Genomic DNA, 19,613 nt, shown 5'->3' on the forward strand with positions numbered 1-19,613 from the left:
TTTTTTAATCAGTTATTGACACTAGAAGTTAATAGCTTCACCCTGGGGAGCTGGGGCATCAGTGGTGTGGAAGGGCACATTGATAGCCACAGGCACGCTTGAACAAGCTGCTGCATTCACAGCCGATACCACTGATGTTTGCTTCGGCTTCACTTGTGTGGTTCCACTTAATTTTTTGAAAACCAAAGCTCAAATCGTAGATTGTACAAGTGAAACTCGCTTGGTATCCCTTGTGCTGCTGGACACCAGCAATCCAGGAGCAAAGAGCATCGCTGCTGCCAGTGTCGCTGCTGCCTCAGTGGGCGCAGAGCCCCTGCTGGCATCATGGGCAGGGAGAGCCCTTGGTCGCTGAGCGGTGTCTTCCAGCCCAGCCAGCCTTGGATGTGCCCCAGTGCAAATACCCTCTCCGGCTTAACCTGGATATCCTGTGGAAATGGCTCCTGTCATAAATTAAAAGTAATTTACTATAACAGGAGTCCACTGTGGAAATCACCTGTGTGGAAGGGAGAGATGAGTATCTTCCAAGGCTGCTTTAGGTGAAAATTTTGGGGAGGGACCCTCCATATATTCAGCTGGAAAAATAGAGAAGATGTGTCTAGCTTGAGTTTAAAAATTGGCATCCTGGGGCATTTTGGACAGCCACCCTCATATTTCAGGCTAATCAAACAGTTATTGCCTTCTGTCCACATTGATGGGAGTGTTTATTGGGAAGATGAATAGATGAACTCTTTGATTAACCAGAAACCACTGAAAAAAGAGGGAAGAAAAATCAGCAGAGTTGTATTTTGGTTATTCTAGGCTCCTCCAAACTAGTTTCTGTCCTTTTTTTCTTGAAGGAAAAGAACAGATCTTCTTACAGTGAAAAGATGTTTATTCCTTCTCCAGCCTTTTAAGCTCCCAAGAGATTCCTTACTCTTGACAGTTTGAACTTACAGTGTGTTTATCATTAAGAATATCTCAGAAGACCCCTGAATACTTTTTTGGAGTGGAGAAACTGTTCAGCCCACCCCACTCTCTGTTTTTTTCTCTCTTGCTGAAGGTCTCAATCTGTGCACGAGTGGAAGCGCCACATCCTGTGAAGAGTGTCTCCTCATCCATCCCAAGTGTGCCTGGTGCTCCAAGGAGGTATGTGGGTAGACTTTGTTTGTCTTGCATGTTTTTTGTAGTGCAGAAAGGGAGCTATTCCTCCCCCCTTGCCTGTTCCTGACACCCCTCTGTGCCAGAAGGAATGAGTGAGTGCAGCGGGCATTCTCGTGCGGAGCGTATTTTGGGTGTATGTGACTTTTCAGCTCTTTGTCACTGTAGGAAATAATTCTTTGACCCTGCTGGCCCCTGTGGATCCTCAACAGAGCAGCACTGTTCCTTCAGTCCTTCTGTCCCTTCAATTACCTTCTTGTTTTTGGTGGATGCAGGGTCCCTGCATGGGCTCTGTGTTGCAGGGAGCCTTGCTTGAAAGCTGTCTCCCTAAAAAGCCCCAAGCCCCCAGCTGTTGTCTCGCTACATGTCTCTTGCTGCATGGCCTGGCATAGTACAGACTCTTTGTCTGTAACAAAGATGATTCTCCTCTCTGAATCTATTGTGTTGTTTTAGGAGCCAACCCATGTCTCTGGCATCCGCATTGTGCTGTGGTGATGAGTTACAGAGCTTAACTGCGTGCTTTGGGGTGAAAATGCATCCTTCTGTTGGGTGCTGAAGCTCCTTGCCCATAATTTAATGTGACCTTCTTGGTTTGTAAGAAATTCCAAATATCCTTTCCTGCTTCCTAAGGACTACTCATTAGTAGGAGAAACACGGATGTTTACAGACGTGTGGAAAGACCCTGCTTGCAGGCATAGCTGCTGTGTCAGGAACAGCTTTGGGCTGTGAGAAACCCCAGAGCAGTGCATGATTTTCAGCTTCTTGACAGGCATAGATTGATGGGCGATGCTTTCCTGTTCCCTGTCAACTTTTTTTCCTTCTAGCGTGGCCATCCAGATCGTCCTTTTGGAGGAGGCAAGCTGTGGGGTTGAGCACACACTTCACCTCACCATAGCTGGCGATGCAGGGCTGAGGATGTGGGTGCTGCCTGGGTGTCCCTCTGCTGCTCCTGTCCCTCCTGCTGCCTCAGGATAGGGGATGGGGATGGAGATAAGGATGGGGTGAAGGGGGGGTCCCAAGTCCCATGGTTTGTCTGGGTCTTGGGAGGTACCTTGGCCTCTGGCTCTCCAGCTCTGTTTTACTAGGTTTGTGCTTGCTTGTAGGCACAGCCGCATCTCTTCAAGAACTCCCTAATGCTACTAACGTGCTACCTGACAGCATCATAGCTTTCATGGTTTGCTTTTTTTTTTCCCCCAGCAAGGAGAATGGTGTGCAGAAGGGAAAGGGTAAAGCAATAGATCTCGCTTTGAGACATCTTGTAAACAGCTGTAAGAGCTTCTCTTCCAGCCAGCTAATCTGCGGTGGTGAGATTGGATCCAGGAACGCTGGCTATTAAGCTATGGGTACCCAATAGCTTGCCTTAATTTTATTTTTTTTCTTTTTTTGGCATCAAAAGACAACTTTTTGCAAAATGCTGCCAGTGGAAATGTTTATCTGGTGGTCGCTGTGACCACTAATTGTATGGCAGCTCATGGGGCTGGCAGCCTGACTCTTATCTTGCAAACGAGAGAGTTACCAAGAAAAAATAATCCTAAATGGAATGGAGGGGCCAAGAAGGAAGACGGCTGTTTACAGGGAAGTGCTGTAATACTTCCTGACCTTTAGTGTACAGCAGCTATTTAAAAATGTGCCTCAAGGTGTTTAGTGCCAAGAGCTGTGTTTAAAAGCTGCTGTCCCCATTACACGCTGCATGCTAAAACTTAGTGACTTCTTATTCTATTTTTTTTTCTATTTTTTTTTTTTTTTTAATAATTTACTATTTGAAACTCTAATTATTTCTCTTTAACTGAGATCATCAGGTGAGGTAATAGGATTGCAAAAGATACTAGAGGTTTTTGACTTCAAAAGTTTTCAAGTAATCCTATAAACTCTTAATATCCGCTTTCTTTGCATAATCATTTCACCACAGTATTTCCCTTCCCTCTGCCACAGCCTGGTCAGGCACGCTTATTAAATTGCTTTTAATCTATTTTCCTTAGCTATTTGCATTAGCTGTCATTTGCTATGTATGTTGCCTGGGTGTGTATATGCCAGTCAAATCCTATAGCTCTGCTGCTGTTTAAGTACCAGGGCTAAGATATTAAAGCAGTTTATATAGATGCTAGTTATGCTGTTGCAGAAACACAATTAGCTGATTAGCGTGTGTTTTCTGCTTCCTTTGCATTTACTTAAGAGGTTTGGGTGCAAATTGAGCCAGCTGTTGTCATATTTGTAGACAACAATTGATAACTTTTTTCAGGAAGTATATATAGTAGTAGTCTATAAATATATATAATTAATTCTATATATAATTATGTATTTATAATATGTGTATATGTATTATATATACAGGAAGTGTAGAGATGTCTATAATATATATACACAAAATATATTACATATATTAGTGTATCATCTTCCTGTGTATATATACCTTCTTATATATAATAATCCTTATATTGGGGAGTAACATCACTTGGTGGGCCCATCATAACCATCTGTTCTTTATCCCCCTGGGTGCCCGGCAGCACCGATACTGCGAAGGACCCTTTGGCTGTGGGAGAGAAGCAGTCTGGGCAGGAAAGCCACCCTGTTTCCCAGAGAGGGTCATGCTTCATGCAGCCTCCTGCACTGTTGCATCCTCTTCCATGTCCCTTTGCACTCCCAGATCCAGGCTCTATATGACTGTAGACGAGTAGGAAGTCTCGTGTGCTCATAAGCTGCACTAGGGGCTGGGAGTGAGTGAAAGCAATTTTGTGGATACAAGGAGCCCTATCCTGATGGTTTTCCAAGTGGGATAATGTTCCTTGTATTTACAATACCTTGAATTGTGAAGGTAAGAATGTGCGTATGGATAGATGCTTACAGCAGAGCAGTCAAGATGCTATAAATTTATGACTATACTTCCCAACCTGTTAGTACAGGATGCATCACATCCCCTCGGCTGGAATCACCCTCTGTTTACTTCTGCTTGTGTTCGGCATCTCTGCTTCCATCCGAGAGGGTGATGATGGATGAGTTGATGATAGCAGCTTCTGGTATCCCGCAGCCCCAGAGCCTGCAGGGGCTGCTGAGCTAAACACAAGTCTTTGGGCTGTTGGAAATTTGGAAGCAGACATGGATTCTGTTGGCTCATGGAAAAATACCTTGAACAGCAGGACATAAATGAGGTGATCCATTTAAAGGGCACTTAAAAGAGGTGGTATGAACGTGTGGCCTTAACCATCTCCTGAGCATGCCTTGAAACAAGACTGTCTGGAGGACATATGTGACCCTTGTGTGACAGAGACTGCTGCAGCCTTTCCATCCATGCTGGAATCTGAGAAGTTTCGTCAGCCTCTCCGGCAAGCTCCGGAAGAAGCTGGAAATGACTAGAAATTGCTGACATGTTGCTCATGAAAGACTCTGGCTGGAAGCAGCCTGCTGGCCCGTGGGGCTGCTGTGATCTTTGTGGCAGCCTGGTTTTCGTGTGTGGGAGATGAGGATGCTTGTTGGATTTTTGCAGTGGCATCAGGTCGCCCAGGCTTGGTGGGGCTCATCAGGCTTGTTGGGGAGAGCAGAGAGCTCTGCAAGGGGCTTCAGTGCTGTCCTCCAAGCTCCAGGTCAGGTTTGTTTTTCAAGATAAACCTACCTGGAGTGATTGCAGGGGGGTATCTTCTCCAAAAGAGCATCTGGGAGTACCAGTATGGGGGGAAAAAATTGTCATTATGTTGCTGTTTTCTTCTGCTTGACATGTTGGGGAGCAGCACACCAGTGTGCAGAGGCTCCTCTTGTTTCTTAGGTGTGTGTAGGTTGTGTGTACATATGTTCAGCCATGCATTACCTATGTGGATGCATTTATGTGTGTACTTGCCAAACAGGGATACGGATTAATTACATTAATTAAAATGAAATATCCTTTTTGATTAATTTAACTGAAATTTCCCCAATGATGCCCTCTGTTTTCCAGCAGGTTGCGTGTACCCCATCCTCTCCCATCTCAGGAATACACGCCTGCAGAATGAGGAGGGAAAATCAAGGATGTTCCTAGAGGAGACATGACAATTTTTTTAAATGGATAAAGCAGGAATAGTTCAGACTGAATTAATACACAACAGGATTGATTTAAGCAGAAAATGGTAGGAACATGCCTAGTCAGGAGTTATAGTCAGGTAGTTAGTGCTGTTCTCCGTTTTTATGGCATGAACCAAGCAATTTGTTTTAAAACTGTCAAACTGATGAGCATGTCATTGTCACATTGTTGTCTCCATTCACTCGGGACTGCTTGTGTCTATTTGCTTTTGTGAGCTTGTGAATGCAGAGGCTGGGCCGCAAAGTGCCCCCGGGGCTGCAAGCAGCCAGCCTTGTCCTGCTGATGGGGATGTGGTGGGACCTTCCCAAAGCAATGCTTCTGTGGCACCAAGCCATACTTGGGGCGGTCCCTGCTTGCTGTGGGGTACCTGCGCCTTTCTCTCTGAAATGGGGATGGAAGCAAATGGTCGAAAGGTATTTGGGCACACGGAATTGCTTAACTGACCCTGAGGTGACCTCTGCTCAGAGGGAGCTGGGGTTTGAATTTATGCCTTATGTGAGCTGGTGTGGGGCTACCTTTTGCTTGGTTGTTCATGAATTACTTGGACCTGCGTCTTTTACTCCTCAAATGTTCTCATGCTTTTTTCCTTTAATTTAACCTCCGGGAGTCTTGATTTTTCTCTGTCACAGAAAACTTTTCACTTGAGTTGGATGGTTCATGGTAGTCACAGTTTTGTCTTTGGGTTTTGACCTGTGGGTCCAATACAGGGTGCTGCGGCCATTGATGGGGCTTTCCTGATGCCACTGTTCTTTCCCTGCTCAGTGTCACCCTGCCTGGGTTTGAAACCAAAGCAGAAGTAGTCAGTCCTGCAGCCCCTGGGTGCTGCACTGCACCCCCATCCCTGGGCATTTGCACACCTGAGCATTATTTTCTTCCACCCTGGGTAATTCAGCATTTCACAAACAAGAAAGGGCCTGGACTTGATCTGAGCTGCATCTTGTTCTGTGGCAAGTCATAGAATCAAAGAATGGTTTGGGTTGGAAGGGACCTGGAAAGCCTATCTAGTCCAACCCACCTGCCATGAGCAGGGACATCTTCAACTAGATCACGTTGCTCAGAGCCCCGTTCAGCCTGGCCTTGAATGTTTCCAGGGCATCAATCACCTCTCTGGGCAACCTGAGCCAGTGTTTCATCACCCTAATTTCTTCTCATATCCAGCCTGAATCTCCCCTCATTTAGTTTAAAACCATTACCCCTTGTCCTGTCATAACACAGCCTTCTAAAAAGTCTGCTCCATCTTTCTTATGGGCTCCTTTTACGTATGGAAGGGCTGCAATAAGGTTTAATAAGGTCTCCCTGGAGCTTTATCTTCTCCAGGCTGAACAACCCCAACCCTCTTAGCCTGTAAAATCCTCTGGGCCCACTTTAGAAGAAAGGTTAAGAGAAAATAATGGGTTGAACAAAGGGGAACTGTGCAGAGGTGCCGCTGACCTGAGAGCCTTGTGCAGCTCCTGCGGGACTCATGCAGGGTTTTTCTCCTGACCTCCTGGGCTTCCACTGGAGAACTTCAGTGACAGAGGCTGCAAAAAAACACATTACAGCAGTAATTGTTTCTCACTGCTGTGCAAATGAACAGGCTTGCACATGCACAGGCGCCCTGTCCCCAGAGAAGCTCCTGGCAAGTCCCGCACAAGCGTGTTCCTCACCCCCTGTGCCACTGCTGTCTCGTCCTCAGTATGTGGATGATCTTTCCTGTATGGCCTTCGCTGGGATGATGAACACCAGTATAAACAGTACCAGAGCCGTCTGTCGTGGTGGTACGAGCTCAGCTGCTAAAGAGAAGCAGCTGGGGGAGGAAGTTGCTATCCTCCTCGCCCAGGGCTACCCACCCCTCCTGGCTCTCCTGCTACCCCAGCCCCAGCCAGAAAATTAAGCCCTAATTCAAAGCCCTTTGAAGTTGAGTCTTTCTGTTCACATCAAGAGGCTTTGGAGCAGACCCCAGGGAGGATTGGAAATGCCTGATAAAGGCTGCAGTTGCACGAGCAGCTCTAAATATCATCTGGTTCGGTTACTTCTCTCCTTCCTAGGGAATACTAAAGGTTCCCGGCTGCACTCCAGGTGCTGTTTGTGTTGCTTTTTGCACAACCAGACTCTCCTTTCTAATAGGTGGCAGCAGAAATGAGCTGACAGAGGTGCTCAGCAGGAGTCATGGTCCAGGCATGGGGACAGCAGGAGAACATCTCCCTGTGGATATTCTGCTGCTGGGCAGACCAGCCTGGAAGAGTGCCTGGACCCCACTGGCTTTCCTCTGACTTTAAATCAAACCACATCTGAGAGAAACTTTCCTCCAAGGTCTGCCTTAAACGTGTTGCTCTGAAAGGCTGGGCATTGTTTTCCGTTTTGAGAAGGATTCTGATTTTTATTTTGTCATGCTGGGAGATGATTTAAATAGTCCCAGTCCTCCTTTCTTGGAAGTTCATCTGTTTACACGACACGTTCCAATGAATTCGTGTTCGCATCCATCCGACGTGCTGTCTCCTTGGCTGGACTGCACTGTTGGATGCTGGAATGCAGATCTCGCATTTTTCAAATAGCATTGGGACCTTGTAGTGAGAAAATGCAGCAGAGAGCCTCTGTCTGTGTCCTCAGGGCTGCGGTTGTCCTCGAGGCACCCCTGGAGCACCCTGTGGGGTGTGAGGGGAAGATCTGTCCAGCAACCTCTCCCTTCTCAATGTCTTCCTCATCCTCTGCCATGCTGGAGCATCAGCAAAAATTGGCGTTTATTCAGCCCCATGCTGATTTTTGGCTGTGCCACTGAAGGAGGGACTGTGAGCATCTTCTCTGCATTATTTAATGTCATTTTAGTCCATCCACCCCAAAGCAGAAGATGGTTGTCTCTATTGTTACAGTGCAGAAATAAGTAGGAATTGGCTGTTGAAAATTCAATAAGTTTTAGGCATGTGACTTGCTCCCTTTGGCCCTTTTGGCATTAAAAAAAAAAAAAAAAAAAAGGCATTCTAACAAATGGGCTCTTTGCAAAAGGCCACATTGTGCAGCCGGTTGTCCTTGAGCACCGCCCCACACAAGGCTGCATTGTGCGCCAGGCGTGGGGCTGGCAGTGAGGGCTGGAGCTCTGGGGACGGGCACTGGGATGGTCCGTGCCAAGGCAGCCCGTCCTCTGGGACCCAGCGGCTGCCTGTGCCCAGCTGCTTGCAGCCGGCAGGGACTGCCTTCTGACCAGCCCCTATGAGGGTTCTCCCACCTCCTTCATTCTCCAGCAAAGCCCAGGACAGCCTGCCCATGTCAACCTGCTCTATCTGTGCTCCACGTCATGGGTTGCTTGCTGTGGTTGCAGTTTTATTCCCGGTGATAGTGTCACACCAAAGCCTGCGATGCAGAGGTGTGAGGGGCAGGGGTACTTGAGGTGCTGCCATGAGGACATGTGGTATCTCACCCAGGGCTGATGGTGTAGGTCCCTGGAGCCACCCAGCTTCAGTCTGCAGCTTCACATCCTGGCTTGGCTTTCTGGGTTGGTGGGTTCATCCTGCTTCCCATGGTCCCATCTCCTTGTCCTCTCTTTTCTCTTTTGCAAAGCTCCTTCAAAGGCAATGCATGTGCAAAAATTGACAGCTTCTCACCTTTTTCCTCAAAGAGATGGCAATCGGCTGTCCAGGCAGCAAACCACACACTTTGCCATGCCTTCACAGGGCTGGGAGCAAGTGCTGCTGCTGTGGTTGGCGTGAAAAGCCAGGTTTAGCTTTCTGCTGTGGTGGTCTGAGAGCAAATTGAATTTCCAAACCCCTGCAGTATTTCTTTTTTGATAGATCCCTTTGACAGGCTCAAGGCTCAGTGCAGGCTGCTTTTGACTACAGCCACCACAAATGACACCAGCTTCTCCTTGTCATCTCCTATTTGGTACAGATACCAGCACATCAAAACAAAGGTCCTGCTGTGGGATTGATTGATTGTTTCTCCCTCCCTTTCCCTTTTGTCCGCTCTTCACCCCCAGGAGTTTGGCAGCACAAAGTCCATCACGTCACGATGCGACTTCCTGCAGAACCTGATTGCAAATGGTTGTGCTGGAGCCATCGAAAACCCCAGCAGCAGCATCAGTGTGGTGGAGAACATCCCTCTGAGCAGCAAGGGCTCTGACCAGACCCACCTGGATGTCACGCAGATCACACCTCAGAAGGTCGCCTTGAATCTTCGTCCTGGTGAGTCCCCAGTGGCTCTGAGCTGTATGCTAGGGTGTGCTTGCTGGGGGGTGAGAAAGGGTGTCCGGGATGTGCCTGGAGCGTGTTACAGCCCATGACGTTGTAGCCCACTAAAGAAGGTGGCTGCTAGCCCCTTCCAGAGCCCATGTACTTCAGTGGTATATCACAAACAGGCTTGAGGTTGAGGTGTATGTTCTTAATGAGAAGACACTGCTGTTGTGCAGTCAGCCAAATCCCACCCAAAACTCTTGTCAGTACTAGTCTTAACCTTTGCATGTATTTAAAAGGAACCTGCTTGACTTAAAAATGTAATCACTGGGTGAAAGGAGTTAAAGTAAGTTTGGATCCTCCAGCAAGCTGACAGTGCTTGACTCTAGACTGAGACAGCTCCTTCTATACATTGGAAAAAAAGTCCACATATCTGTTTTCTGTCAGTATGCAAAAGAGACGTGGGATCAAGACTGAAGATGGAGATTTGAACTTGTGATTCAGATCTTGGACTGTGGCCAGATCCCTGTTTCATTCCCCTGAGCCATCACTTTTCTTCAATCTTTTAATTAAAAATTAGAAAGGAAGGGCTAGACTGAGGCATGCGAGCATGCTTGTTATCGAAAGTTTTTGCATGGTGGGGGGAGGCTTTACTGTGAGTTCAGAATTCTTGCAAAAATTTGGCAGCTGACATTTCTGAAGGGGAGGGAAAAAACTCGTTATTGCAAACTTAAGAAGCAAATACAAAAGCTTGATTCATTATAAGCAATTGGTGTGGGTTTCTAAGGCTTATATTTTTGTGACAGCTCTCATGAGCATACAGAAAAAAATGAAATATGTTGTTTTGCCCAAGAAAAACAGGAGTTTGTGCTGGTGCTCACATGACCAGCACTCTTCCAAGCCTACCAGTTGCTGCAGGATTTTTTGTTTTAATTCTATCCGATGGATGTCACAATGTATTTTAATTAACTCTTCCTCAGCAGTATGACTGCTGTCATCAGTCAGACCCTCAAACGTAAATAAGTTTTGCTTCAAAGCCTTAAAAGGAGATACCTGAGAGTAATCACCACTGGACGTATGTCTAGATGCAGGGCTTCTGCAACCGAATGTTGCTGATAAAAGAAGTTTGCTCCCACACAAAAAAGGGAGTTGTTATTATTTCTGCTTCTTGACACAATTCCTGCCAGAAAGGGCTGGCTCAGCTTCCACATCTCAACTCCCGCGGTCCCTCCTTCATGCCCAGCGCCCTGTGATCAGCAAATTCCCCTCTCCCAGTGCCTGGCAGTTTTGCCAGCCAGAGGGGTGCCACCACTCAGCTCTGCAGCCGTGTGTGGGTGTTCCCTCTCCCCATGCCTTCCCGGGGTCTTGCTGTCGGATGCTTTTTGGCCACGGAACTCCCCTCCCTGTGTACCTATCATTGGAGTCATTGCAGGAGGAAGGACATACCTAGATTTTTGCAATAGCATCTCCCATTTTTGCTCTCTTTTTAATCCTGGGAGGCACTCCATTTTAGGACTAATGACTTCCTAAACCCTTGTATTAACATCCGCAGTTTAAATTATCCATTAATCCTTGAGCTTAAGAATGGGTTTCACCCTGTGAACCCAAGACAAAAAGGAGACAATGTTGATTTAATTTTGGGCATGAAGGGTGTACTATTTCAAAGATTAATTCACATGGCAGGCTGTGGCAATGGTGATCTTTTATTCTTAGACCGCTAAGCAGAAGCAGAACAGAGTGAATTGTCAATTGTTCACCATTCCCACCCAGGCAGTTTGATCTAATCGTCCCGTGGCAGAAGTCACATCCCCAAATCTCCATGCCCAGAGCTGGTTTCCAAAGGCTTTGAATTGATGTCCTTCATATTTAGTTTTTAAAATATTGCTTTTTAATCTTGTGTCCAGCTATAAGGTAGAGTGTCATGGTTAGATGAAAAATTTGAAGAGTGTAGAAGGAATTAAAAAAATGAATAGATTCAAGTTGTATTGTCCATCAAGCCTCACCAAGCAGAAAGAAGAGGTTTTTGTGGATAAGTGTGATTGTCAAGTTTGCATTTGTAAATTGTCCAAAAGCAGTTTTTTCCATTTTCTGCACTGCCTCTGTGTGGTGGTATCCAAGACACATTTCTGAATGAGTTTTAAAATTTTTCAGTAAGAGCCCTAAGGAGAGGATGTTGGTGATGGTATGTGGGGAAGAAGGAGGCTGGATTATCCCTAGAAGCGTGGGGGTAATTCTGTGCACAGAGAATAATAAATTCTTCTGCACTTACATCTACACACATGGAGCTAGGGAGGGCTTTTGTGTCTGTGTGCGGTTCGGTGCAGCGTGACCCCAGGTACCATGCAGTGCTCCCACCTGCTGGGCTGCAAAGCCCTTCGTGCCGTGTGTCATGAGCACATCAGTTTTGGGATGGAGATGCTGTTGCTGCATGTTGTTGGGCAGGCAGTAAGTGGGAGCAGCTGTGCTGCTGCAAACAATGAGAACAATAAAATGGTTCAGGAAATGTTTTCATAATACTAAAAAATGTTTCATTTCTGGGTAAGAGGAGGGGAAGCCAGGAGTGTTTTGCAGAACCTGCCAGTGCCTGAAGTTCAGCCTCAGCTGTGAAGAACTGGGAGAGGAGCGCAGGAGGGGGAGCTTGGTCTAGAGAGGATCTGAGTCCCTGGGTCTGAGACCCCACTGAGCTAGAAAATGAGCTGATGTGGCAGCTGGGGACACAGGGTCTCCAAACCAGCCTGGGGTTTTAGGGTGCTGGAGTCTGAGTTTCCATTTAGACCCCCCCTCTCAGGAATGCAAACATTTGCCACCTCCTCTCTACTTCCACCAAGGTCCATCTGGTGCAAACTTGAGTTCACTTTGAAGCCACTTCACCTATTTTGAGGTGTAAGCAGTGCTGGCAGTGGCCTCCTCTCCTAGGTACCCCTTCTGGAGGGCATCTCTGGTGAAAGCAGTTTGTCAAAGGGGAACATCAGTAGAAAGGTTTTCTTCTTCTTCACATTTGCGCAGCCTGTGACTCAGCCCAGTCAGTTCCTTCCCTTGTGGTCATCGCCTCAGGAAGCTTCATCTCCGTCTTGATGCTTCTCTGGGTGACCCTAACAAGCTTCCTTTTCCAATTCACTTCCCTTTTGCCTTGCTTTCTCCAACATCACGGTGGCACAGCTCTTTTTTCAGGGAGATGTCTTTTTCAAAGTCATTTCTTCTGTGTCAGCTTTGACTTGACTTCCCTGCACAGCTCAGAGGACATCTCTCATTCATCTCACTGTGGCTGTTTTCTCCTGACCCTCTTCCTTCTACTGCTCCACTTCCTTCTCTCTTTTGTGTAGGACTTCTTAGACTTCTGGTTTGCTTTGAGAACATACCCAAGTAAGCATGTGCAGGTTCCCTCTTCCAGTTGTCCATGAAACAATCAATTTTAGGTTAATTCTGCTTGCTTTTCTTTCCAGCTTTCTAGGAAAATGCTCCTGGACTGTACACAGTCCAGGGAAGTAGCATTTTTCATGTGTCTTCCCTTAGACGTTCTTTCAGCTGAGATGGAAAGACCCTTTCCCATATCTTCAAAATAAAAAAGACATGCACTCTATAGATACAGTGTCTTTTTCTTGCCAGCCAGTACGTTACATAGCTTAAGAGGACTCAAAGTCGTTACCTACTTTCCTCTTAGTCTCCTAAGGGTAAAGCTTATTCTCCTCACCCTCTTCTTTGGAAGCGATCTGTCTGCTCTGCAGGGCAGGAAAACAATGCCTGTGGTCTGGATAATCTGTGTGTAAGGAGTTTCCTTTTCACTGCTCTCAACTCTTGTGTGTCTGCAGGTGACCGGACCTCCTTCCGCGTTCAGGTTCGGCAAGTGGAGGACTATCCCGTGGACCTCTACTACCTGATGGACCTCTCCCTGTCCATGAACGATGACCTGGATAACATTCGCAATCTGGGGACCAAGCTGGCTGAAGAGATGCGAAAACTCACTAGCAATTTCCGTCTGGGATTTGGCTCTTTCGTGGACAAAAACATTTCTCCTTTCTCCTATACGGCACCAAGATACCAAAACAATCCCTGCATTGGGTAAGTGGTAGGTATACACTGAATGGACAAGCCCTGTGTTTGCACAGAGCCTGGCTGCAGTCTTCTCTTCCCATTCTTGCTTTAAATAATGAAGCACACTTAAGCCCCGACTTTTGGGAATGCTGATTAGCCATGGCTGTCACTGTGATGCTCTGGGGCAGAATTTCCAATTTTGCAGTGGCTGTTGGGACATTTCTGCATCTAGAGATGGGAAACTGCTGTATCGGGAAGCTGCAACTATTTTTAAGTACCTGAAGACGATGCAGGCATAGCAGGCTTTTTTACAGGCTTTAAGAAAAAGGAGCAAGAGCCAGAAATTCCTGATTTCTGATCCTAGCTCTGAGTCATAGTTGGACCTTGAGTAAATCAATTAAGTTCTTTGTCTCCATTTTGCAGATAAGGAAACCAAGGCAATGTAAGTCCTTCCCAAGAGAAGTGTTTGGGGGAAGTGAGATTTGTGATGGCCTGTGGTACTGATTAGTGAGTTCTTGTAAAGTGTTTTAAAGATGTCAGGCAGGTTTTTTTTCATCTTTGTTGCTGTGGAAGGGAAGCAAACTAACAGTTGCAAAAGACACAGATTGTGTGGTTTGCCTTGTGGTGATATCAGAGCATTTGATTTTTTTTTCTTGCATTAGTGTTTTTGCTAGAGCCTTTTCATTTGCCTTTTAACCGCTGGAGAGTTGGGATTAAGTCCCGTGTATTGGGGATTATGCCAGAGTGAAACTGGATGTATTAGAGGGTATCAAGGCTCGGATGCATTTAAATGTTGGCACAAAAGGATGGATACAGCAGCAATTGCCCTCCTGGGAGAATGTCACTGTTGACACCTTTGTGGTCCCCATCTTCACCTCGTCCATCTATGGGATGCTTTCTAGTCATGTAAGGGCAGTAAGGTTAGCACTTTTTCACGTCCTTTTGGTTTTACCTAGTTGGTTGCTTTTCTGTTCGAGTCACGTTAAGCCGACCTGCTCTTGGGAAAGCATTTATGAAGGATTGCCCAAGGCAGCTGAACTGGTGGGCACTCCCTTCCAGTTGCCATCTGTCTCCTCTTCATCCAAATCAGGGGTGCTGGCTCCCTGTTCTCCAGCAGGATCACCTTCCCCTGCCTGCCATGCCAGCGGGCTGTTGCTGCTGCCAAGGGGATCGCTGATGTGCAGTGAGGTGGGTTGTCAGGTGTGGGTTTGTTCGCAGCTCTTTCTAGTGTCAAAGCAGACTTTGTCCAGTGGCCTGCTCGCATTGAAGAAAATCTGCAAGTAAACGTAAGCTGTGGTGGGTGTTTTTTGCCCCTGATCCAGACTCTCTCCTCCTCCTTCTTGCAGTGATGGCTGTCCTGCAGGTCTAGGTGGGGTGCAGCCCTGTTTTTATGTGGGGTCTGGCTGGAATCCCTTGTGCCACCTCCATTCCCCCCCAGCTCACTGCTTGCCTCTGCTCAGCATCCTGGCTGGGACCTCCTGAGGAGCCAAAATGTGGCCTCTCGCAGTCACAGTGTCATTCAAGAGAGATGATTTGAAGGAAACAAACACTGAATTTAAAAAGATAAGGAAGACAGAGGGTTTGACTGAGAGCCTAATTGCCCATCTATATGTGATAGGACTTGTGGAGGTTACAGCCTGAGATAACCCACCCTTAGTGCTGGGTGCATAGTCACTCAGATATCCACAGTCTGTCCTGCTGCTGCCTGCAGCTGTTGCCAGCAAACCCGGAGTGTAAAACAAACAAAAAAGGATTAAATTATAAATCTTCATGGGAGATGGGACCCTTTAGTGTGTCAGTGTATGCTTTCTGCACCAAGGCTCTGGCAAAGCAAGCACCCTGGTGGGTGCTGAGACTGCAGCACCGAGGTTTCAGACGTTGCGCGCTCCTCACCTTGCCCCTGGGCGGGAGCGGGATGCAGGTCTGAACATGGGGCTGATCACAAGGGATGACTCTAATTGCCAGCTGGGGGCCAGGGCAGTGGGTCCTGCCCCTCGGTTGGGTGTGTGCATGGCTGTGCATGTGGAAATCCCTGCTCAGGGGTATCTTGTGAGGGATTTGGGTTCCCAGTAAATCTTAAATACTCTTTTGTGTAAAAAACCTCTTACAACTTCCCCATAGCAGGTCATGTATCAGCAGAGGTTTTTAATTGTTCTCTGTTCTTATCTTTGAAGATAAGAGCAAATTAGTGCCAGCCCAACTCCTTTTAAAATACATTTTCTTCTTAAGCCTTCCCATTCCTCTCCCTTGCAGGCTCTCAGTGATTTCCCACGTTGCAGGAGCTGCTCTGCTGAGCAATCCCTGCCGTGCGGTAAGCACGGAACCTGCCTCCTCATGGTTTTGCATGGGAAAAGACGTTATCCTGGTAGTCTGCCAGGCTTTTCTCTGCCTTAGGGTGCCACCCCTCCCTTTCTGCTCCAGCAGAGCTCTGAAAAGCAGAGATGGTGTTTGCTCACTGGCTTGCAGGGCAAGTGGGAGGATGCATGAGTTGGTTGGTGTTAGTTATTAATGCATGTCATGTTTGGCAATTGCCAGGCGCCTGGTGGCATGCAGTGGGTGCAGGGTGGCACATACTGCCAAAAAAAAATGGATGACAGAGTGAAAGTGCATATTGAAAAACAGGGGAAAAGCAGCTCTCAGCAGTGATGCTCCTGTGTGGTGCTCTTTGACATCAGTCCGCTGGTTCTGGAGGCATGGGACATGGATTGCACACCCTCCCAGGCTGCTGGGGAGGGTGGCTCTGCCAAAACACACCCTCTGCATCACCGTGGGTTGCATCCTGTACTGCGGATTCCCAGTGTGAAACACACTTTATGATTGCTGAAAACTGCAGAGCTGCATGGCCCAGGGTGGGCTGGTGCTTGGTGTCTCCAGTCCTTACACAGAGAGTAAGTCCTGGTGATACCTCTGAAAGCTTCAGCTACTCAAAGCCCCTGTAGGGAAACAAAAAAATATGGACACTACTGAAGGGTTTTGTGGATAAATAGCCAGAAATCAAGGTGTCGAAACATGAAGACTTGTGGAAGTATTTTGTCCCTCCGAACAGAAGTTTGGAGACCAACCTGGCAGAGCTGGGAGCTTCTGCAGTTCTTGGCTGCTGCTGTGGTTCCTCCCAGCTGACCACTCCTCTGTTCCTCCTGCAGTTACAAGCTGTTCCCCAGCTGTGTCCCATCCTTTGGCTTCCGCCACCTCTTGTCCCTAACGGATAAAGTTGACCGTTTCAACGAAGAAGTTCAGAAACAGAAGGTTTCCCGCAACCGAGATGCTCCTGAGGGTGGTTTTGATGCGATTTTGCAGGCTGCTGTGTGCAAGGTGAGTCACTCTGATTTCTGGGGTTTTAAAGCAAAGCAAAGGAGGAGGTTACTTCTGCTCTGTTTGTGGACCAGGCAAAGTTTTGGTATACCATTTCTTGGAAGTAACTACCACATTTTTCTTGCAGAAACCACGAAAAATGCCTTGAAATGTAGAGGCTATTATTTTCATGTGCTTTTGTACATGAACAGACAAAGAAAAAGGGTTAACATTTTCTCTAGTTTAAAGGGGTAAAAGCAGAGCTTTTGCAAATGCAAGTTTAGGGCTGAGATTTCATCCCGTGGTCAGACTTGTAGGTGCTAATCCCTGAGCACCTGGTTCGAAATCCTGTAAGATTCATGTGCACTTGTGTGCAGCAGCACCGTGCATTGGCTCTTTGTGTTTCTTAAGTGTGTGCCAAACATGTCTTGCAGCGGTTGGTCCACGTTCAGAGTTGGAGCTGGTTCCTACAGCTCCTCCCTGCCCCTTTTGTGTATGGGGCTGGATGATCCCACATCTGGGCAATAATAGCCTGCTCTCCTTCTCTGTCAGCAAAACTAGACCTGTTAGCAGCAATTAGAGTTCATTAGCTTGGTGCCTTGTTAGCCACATCCTTAGGGTTTTTGGAGATCTTTACTTGAAGATCTTTCTGGAACAAGCAAGTGGATTGCTCCATATGCCTTTGTGAGTCATGGATGGAAGTGTTTGCTCTCCTCTGCCATGTGGCTGAACTTTCCCGCTCACCAGGGATGACTCCGTGTGCTTTTTAGCCTCTTCACATAGAGTTTGTTTTTTGCTTGCTCCAGCCTTGCATAGTCCTTTTGCTTGGGTGTGTTTTCTTCTGGGTCTGGATTTTGGGAGCTGGGAGATAAGCATCGTCTGCAGGAGTGATGTGATGCAGACTTATGGGAAACCAGATCTTCCCTCACCTGAGTTAGCTTCATTTATGCTTCATGCCCTTGGCAGGGCTGAACCTGCCCTGTTGGATCTGATACAACCCAATAGACTGCTTCACTCTCCCAGCCTGGCATGGATATTGTTGTTGGCACAGCTACAGTGCTGCTCCCAACACTTGTCTGGGCATAAAGTGCTTCTCAGTGTTGGAAAGGTGTCTCTTATGGTCAGAGCAGAGACATTTCAGGATGGTGACTCATGTCAGCCACCATATGGTTTTTTGCAGTCCCTTCTACCACATCATTGCGAAAATGAGACAATATTTCCCTGCGGTGCAGAAATACTGTGGTGTGTACCACAAGGGCTCATTTGGTAGGTGTTGGTGGAAGGCAGGAGACCTGCAAGATATTTCCTGCACATTTGTGCCAATCTCAAGCTGTTGGTAAGGACACAAATCTTTGACTGTCGCTCTTGAGTGCACAGCCTGGTCTCTTGTAAATCCAGAAGATGACTTTAGATGCTGGCACCATCTAAATCCCGGACTGAGCATCCTCTAGGAAGGGTGAACAGAGGTGACTGTGTGTGCTTGCGTGGCTCTTGGCATGATGTGGCAGGTCATGACAGAGGAATTTCTGCAGCCGTGGTGGTTAATTAATTAACTAGAGCTAGGGTGAGGGAAAGAAATTCAATGGGACTGGAGCATGAGGCAGGAGAACCAGCTGCACTGTAACTCGCGCTGCCATGGCAGCCCCTTGCTGTAGGTGGGCCAGCTGCTAACAGGCATGAGCAGCAAGGGCTCTGCCCAGCCAGAGTTAGAACAGCCAAAATTTCAGGCCAGCTGATTGACCTCCTAAGCCCCACAGCTGAAATGGGAGCTTAGAGATTAATTTCCCTCATGGTGGGTGAGTGATGGTGCAGGTCAGTCAGTGGCTGTGGCTTGTGGTGAGCTTGGCACCATCAAGATGGGTAGATGTGGTGGATGTCTGGAGTGGCAGTGAGGTGCTGCTTCCTGATAAGGATGCTTTTTACTTCAATTAATCGTGCTCTGCATCCAGCAGTGATTAATGAAGTATCGTGGGCACTAAACCCTGCACAGCCAGAAGTTTCTAGTAACTCAGAAACTGTTTTCTGCCAGAACAGGGGGACCACCATACAGATACCTTGGGGTGGGTTTCCTCATCGATACTGTGGGACCCCATTTCTACTCGCTGCCGTGATCCAGATTTTTCCAGCTTTGACCCTCCCTGCCATATTCAAAACCCAAGATTTAGGGCAGTTATGACCTTAGAAAGTCTCCCGCCTTCAAAGTGATGCAGTGTGTTGGCCATGAAGTACTTTGTGCTCAGCAGCAGAGTTTGTGGCATCAAGGGGAGCATCCTGGGGAGAACCGGTTGTGTCATGGCAGAGCCTGGCTGTTTCCAAGCCACGGTGTCCAAGGGTGGTTTTCTCCCCTTCAAGCGCTGAGGTGGCAGAAACAATACCTACTCCGTTGACTGGGTATTTTTATACTGTAATTCATGTCAGGCATTTCTTCTGCATGAGCTGTCTAAGAGCTCTGTAATGCTCAAGTCATATTTTGGCCTGGTTTTCAACCCGAGGAGCAGGAAAAGTTTGTACAATTAATACAGACTAACAAGCAGGCTCAGGGTTTGGCTCCTTTCTGAAAGATGAAGATATGGTAAATGTTATTTTGGAGGGAAAGAAAGAACCAGAGACAATAAGCCTTTATCCTGATGCTAAAATTGTTAGCCAGGAATATTAATCAACCTTTTGTAATTACATTTTCCATTTGTAGTATTTTGGTTTTCTGCCATTTCTTAAGTGCAAGCGTCATATGGCTTGGTGGTATGTAAAAGTTTCAGATCTTATCTCCGTGCTACATCTTAGTGTATAACACTGCATTAGAAAATAAAGTGTCTTTTGAAACAGTTTTGATCAGTGTTTGCTAGACACTGGCACAGGGAGATGGCCAAGGCATCTGGGAGACACTGAGGTGCCTTTCAGAGCTACGTAAAATGAAGGAGGTTTTGGCTTTTAATCTCTATGACATACTTGTCTTGCACCTGTAT

General features: G+C 47.1%; 1 protein-coding gene across 1 annotated transcript in view; it reads left to right on the forward strand.

Moving 5' to 3' along the window:
• ITGB5 (integrin subunit beta 5) overlaps positions 1-19,613 on the forward strand; it is a 61,127-nt gene that overhangs the window by 3,181 nt on the left and 38,333 nt on the right. Inside the window, exons 2-5 of the mRNA XM_065841162.2 lie at positions 1,040-1,125; positions 9,135-9,339; positions 13,137-13,386; positions 16,503-16,671. Of these exons, the coding sequence (XP_065697234.1) occupies positions 1,040-1,125; positions 9,135-9,339; positions 13,137-13,386; positions 16,503-16,671 (710 nt within the window). The remainder of the gene's footprint in view (positions 1-1,039; positions 1,126-9,134; positions 9,340-13,136; positions 13,387-16,502; positions 16,672-19,613) is intronic.

This window comes from Patagioenas fasciata, chromosome 7 (assembly GCF_037038585.1).
Source record: "Patagioenas fasciata isolate bPatFas1 chromosome 7, bPatFas1.hap1, whole genome shotgun sequence".
Taxonomy (NCBI): domain Eukaryota; kingdom Metazoa; phylum Chordata; class Aves; order Columbiformes; family Columbidae; genus Patagioenas; species Patagioenas fasciata.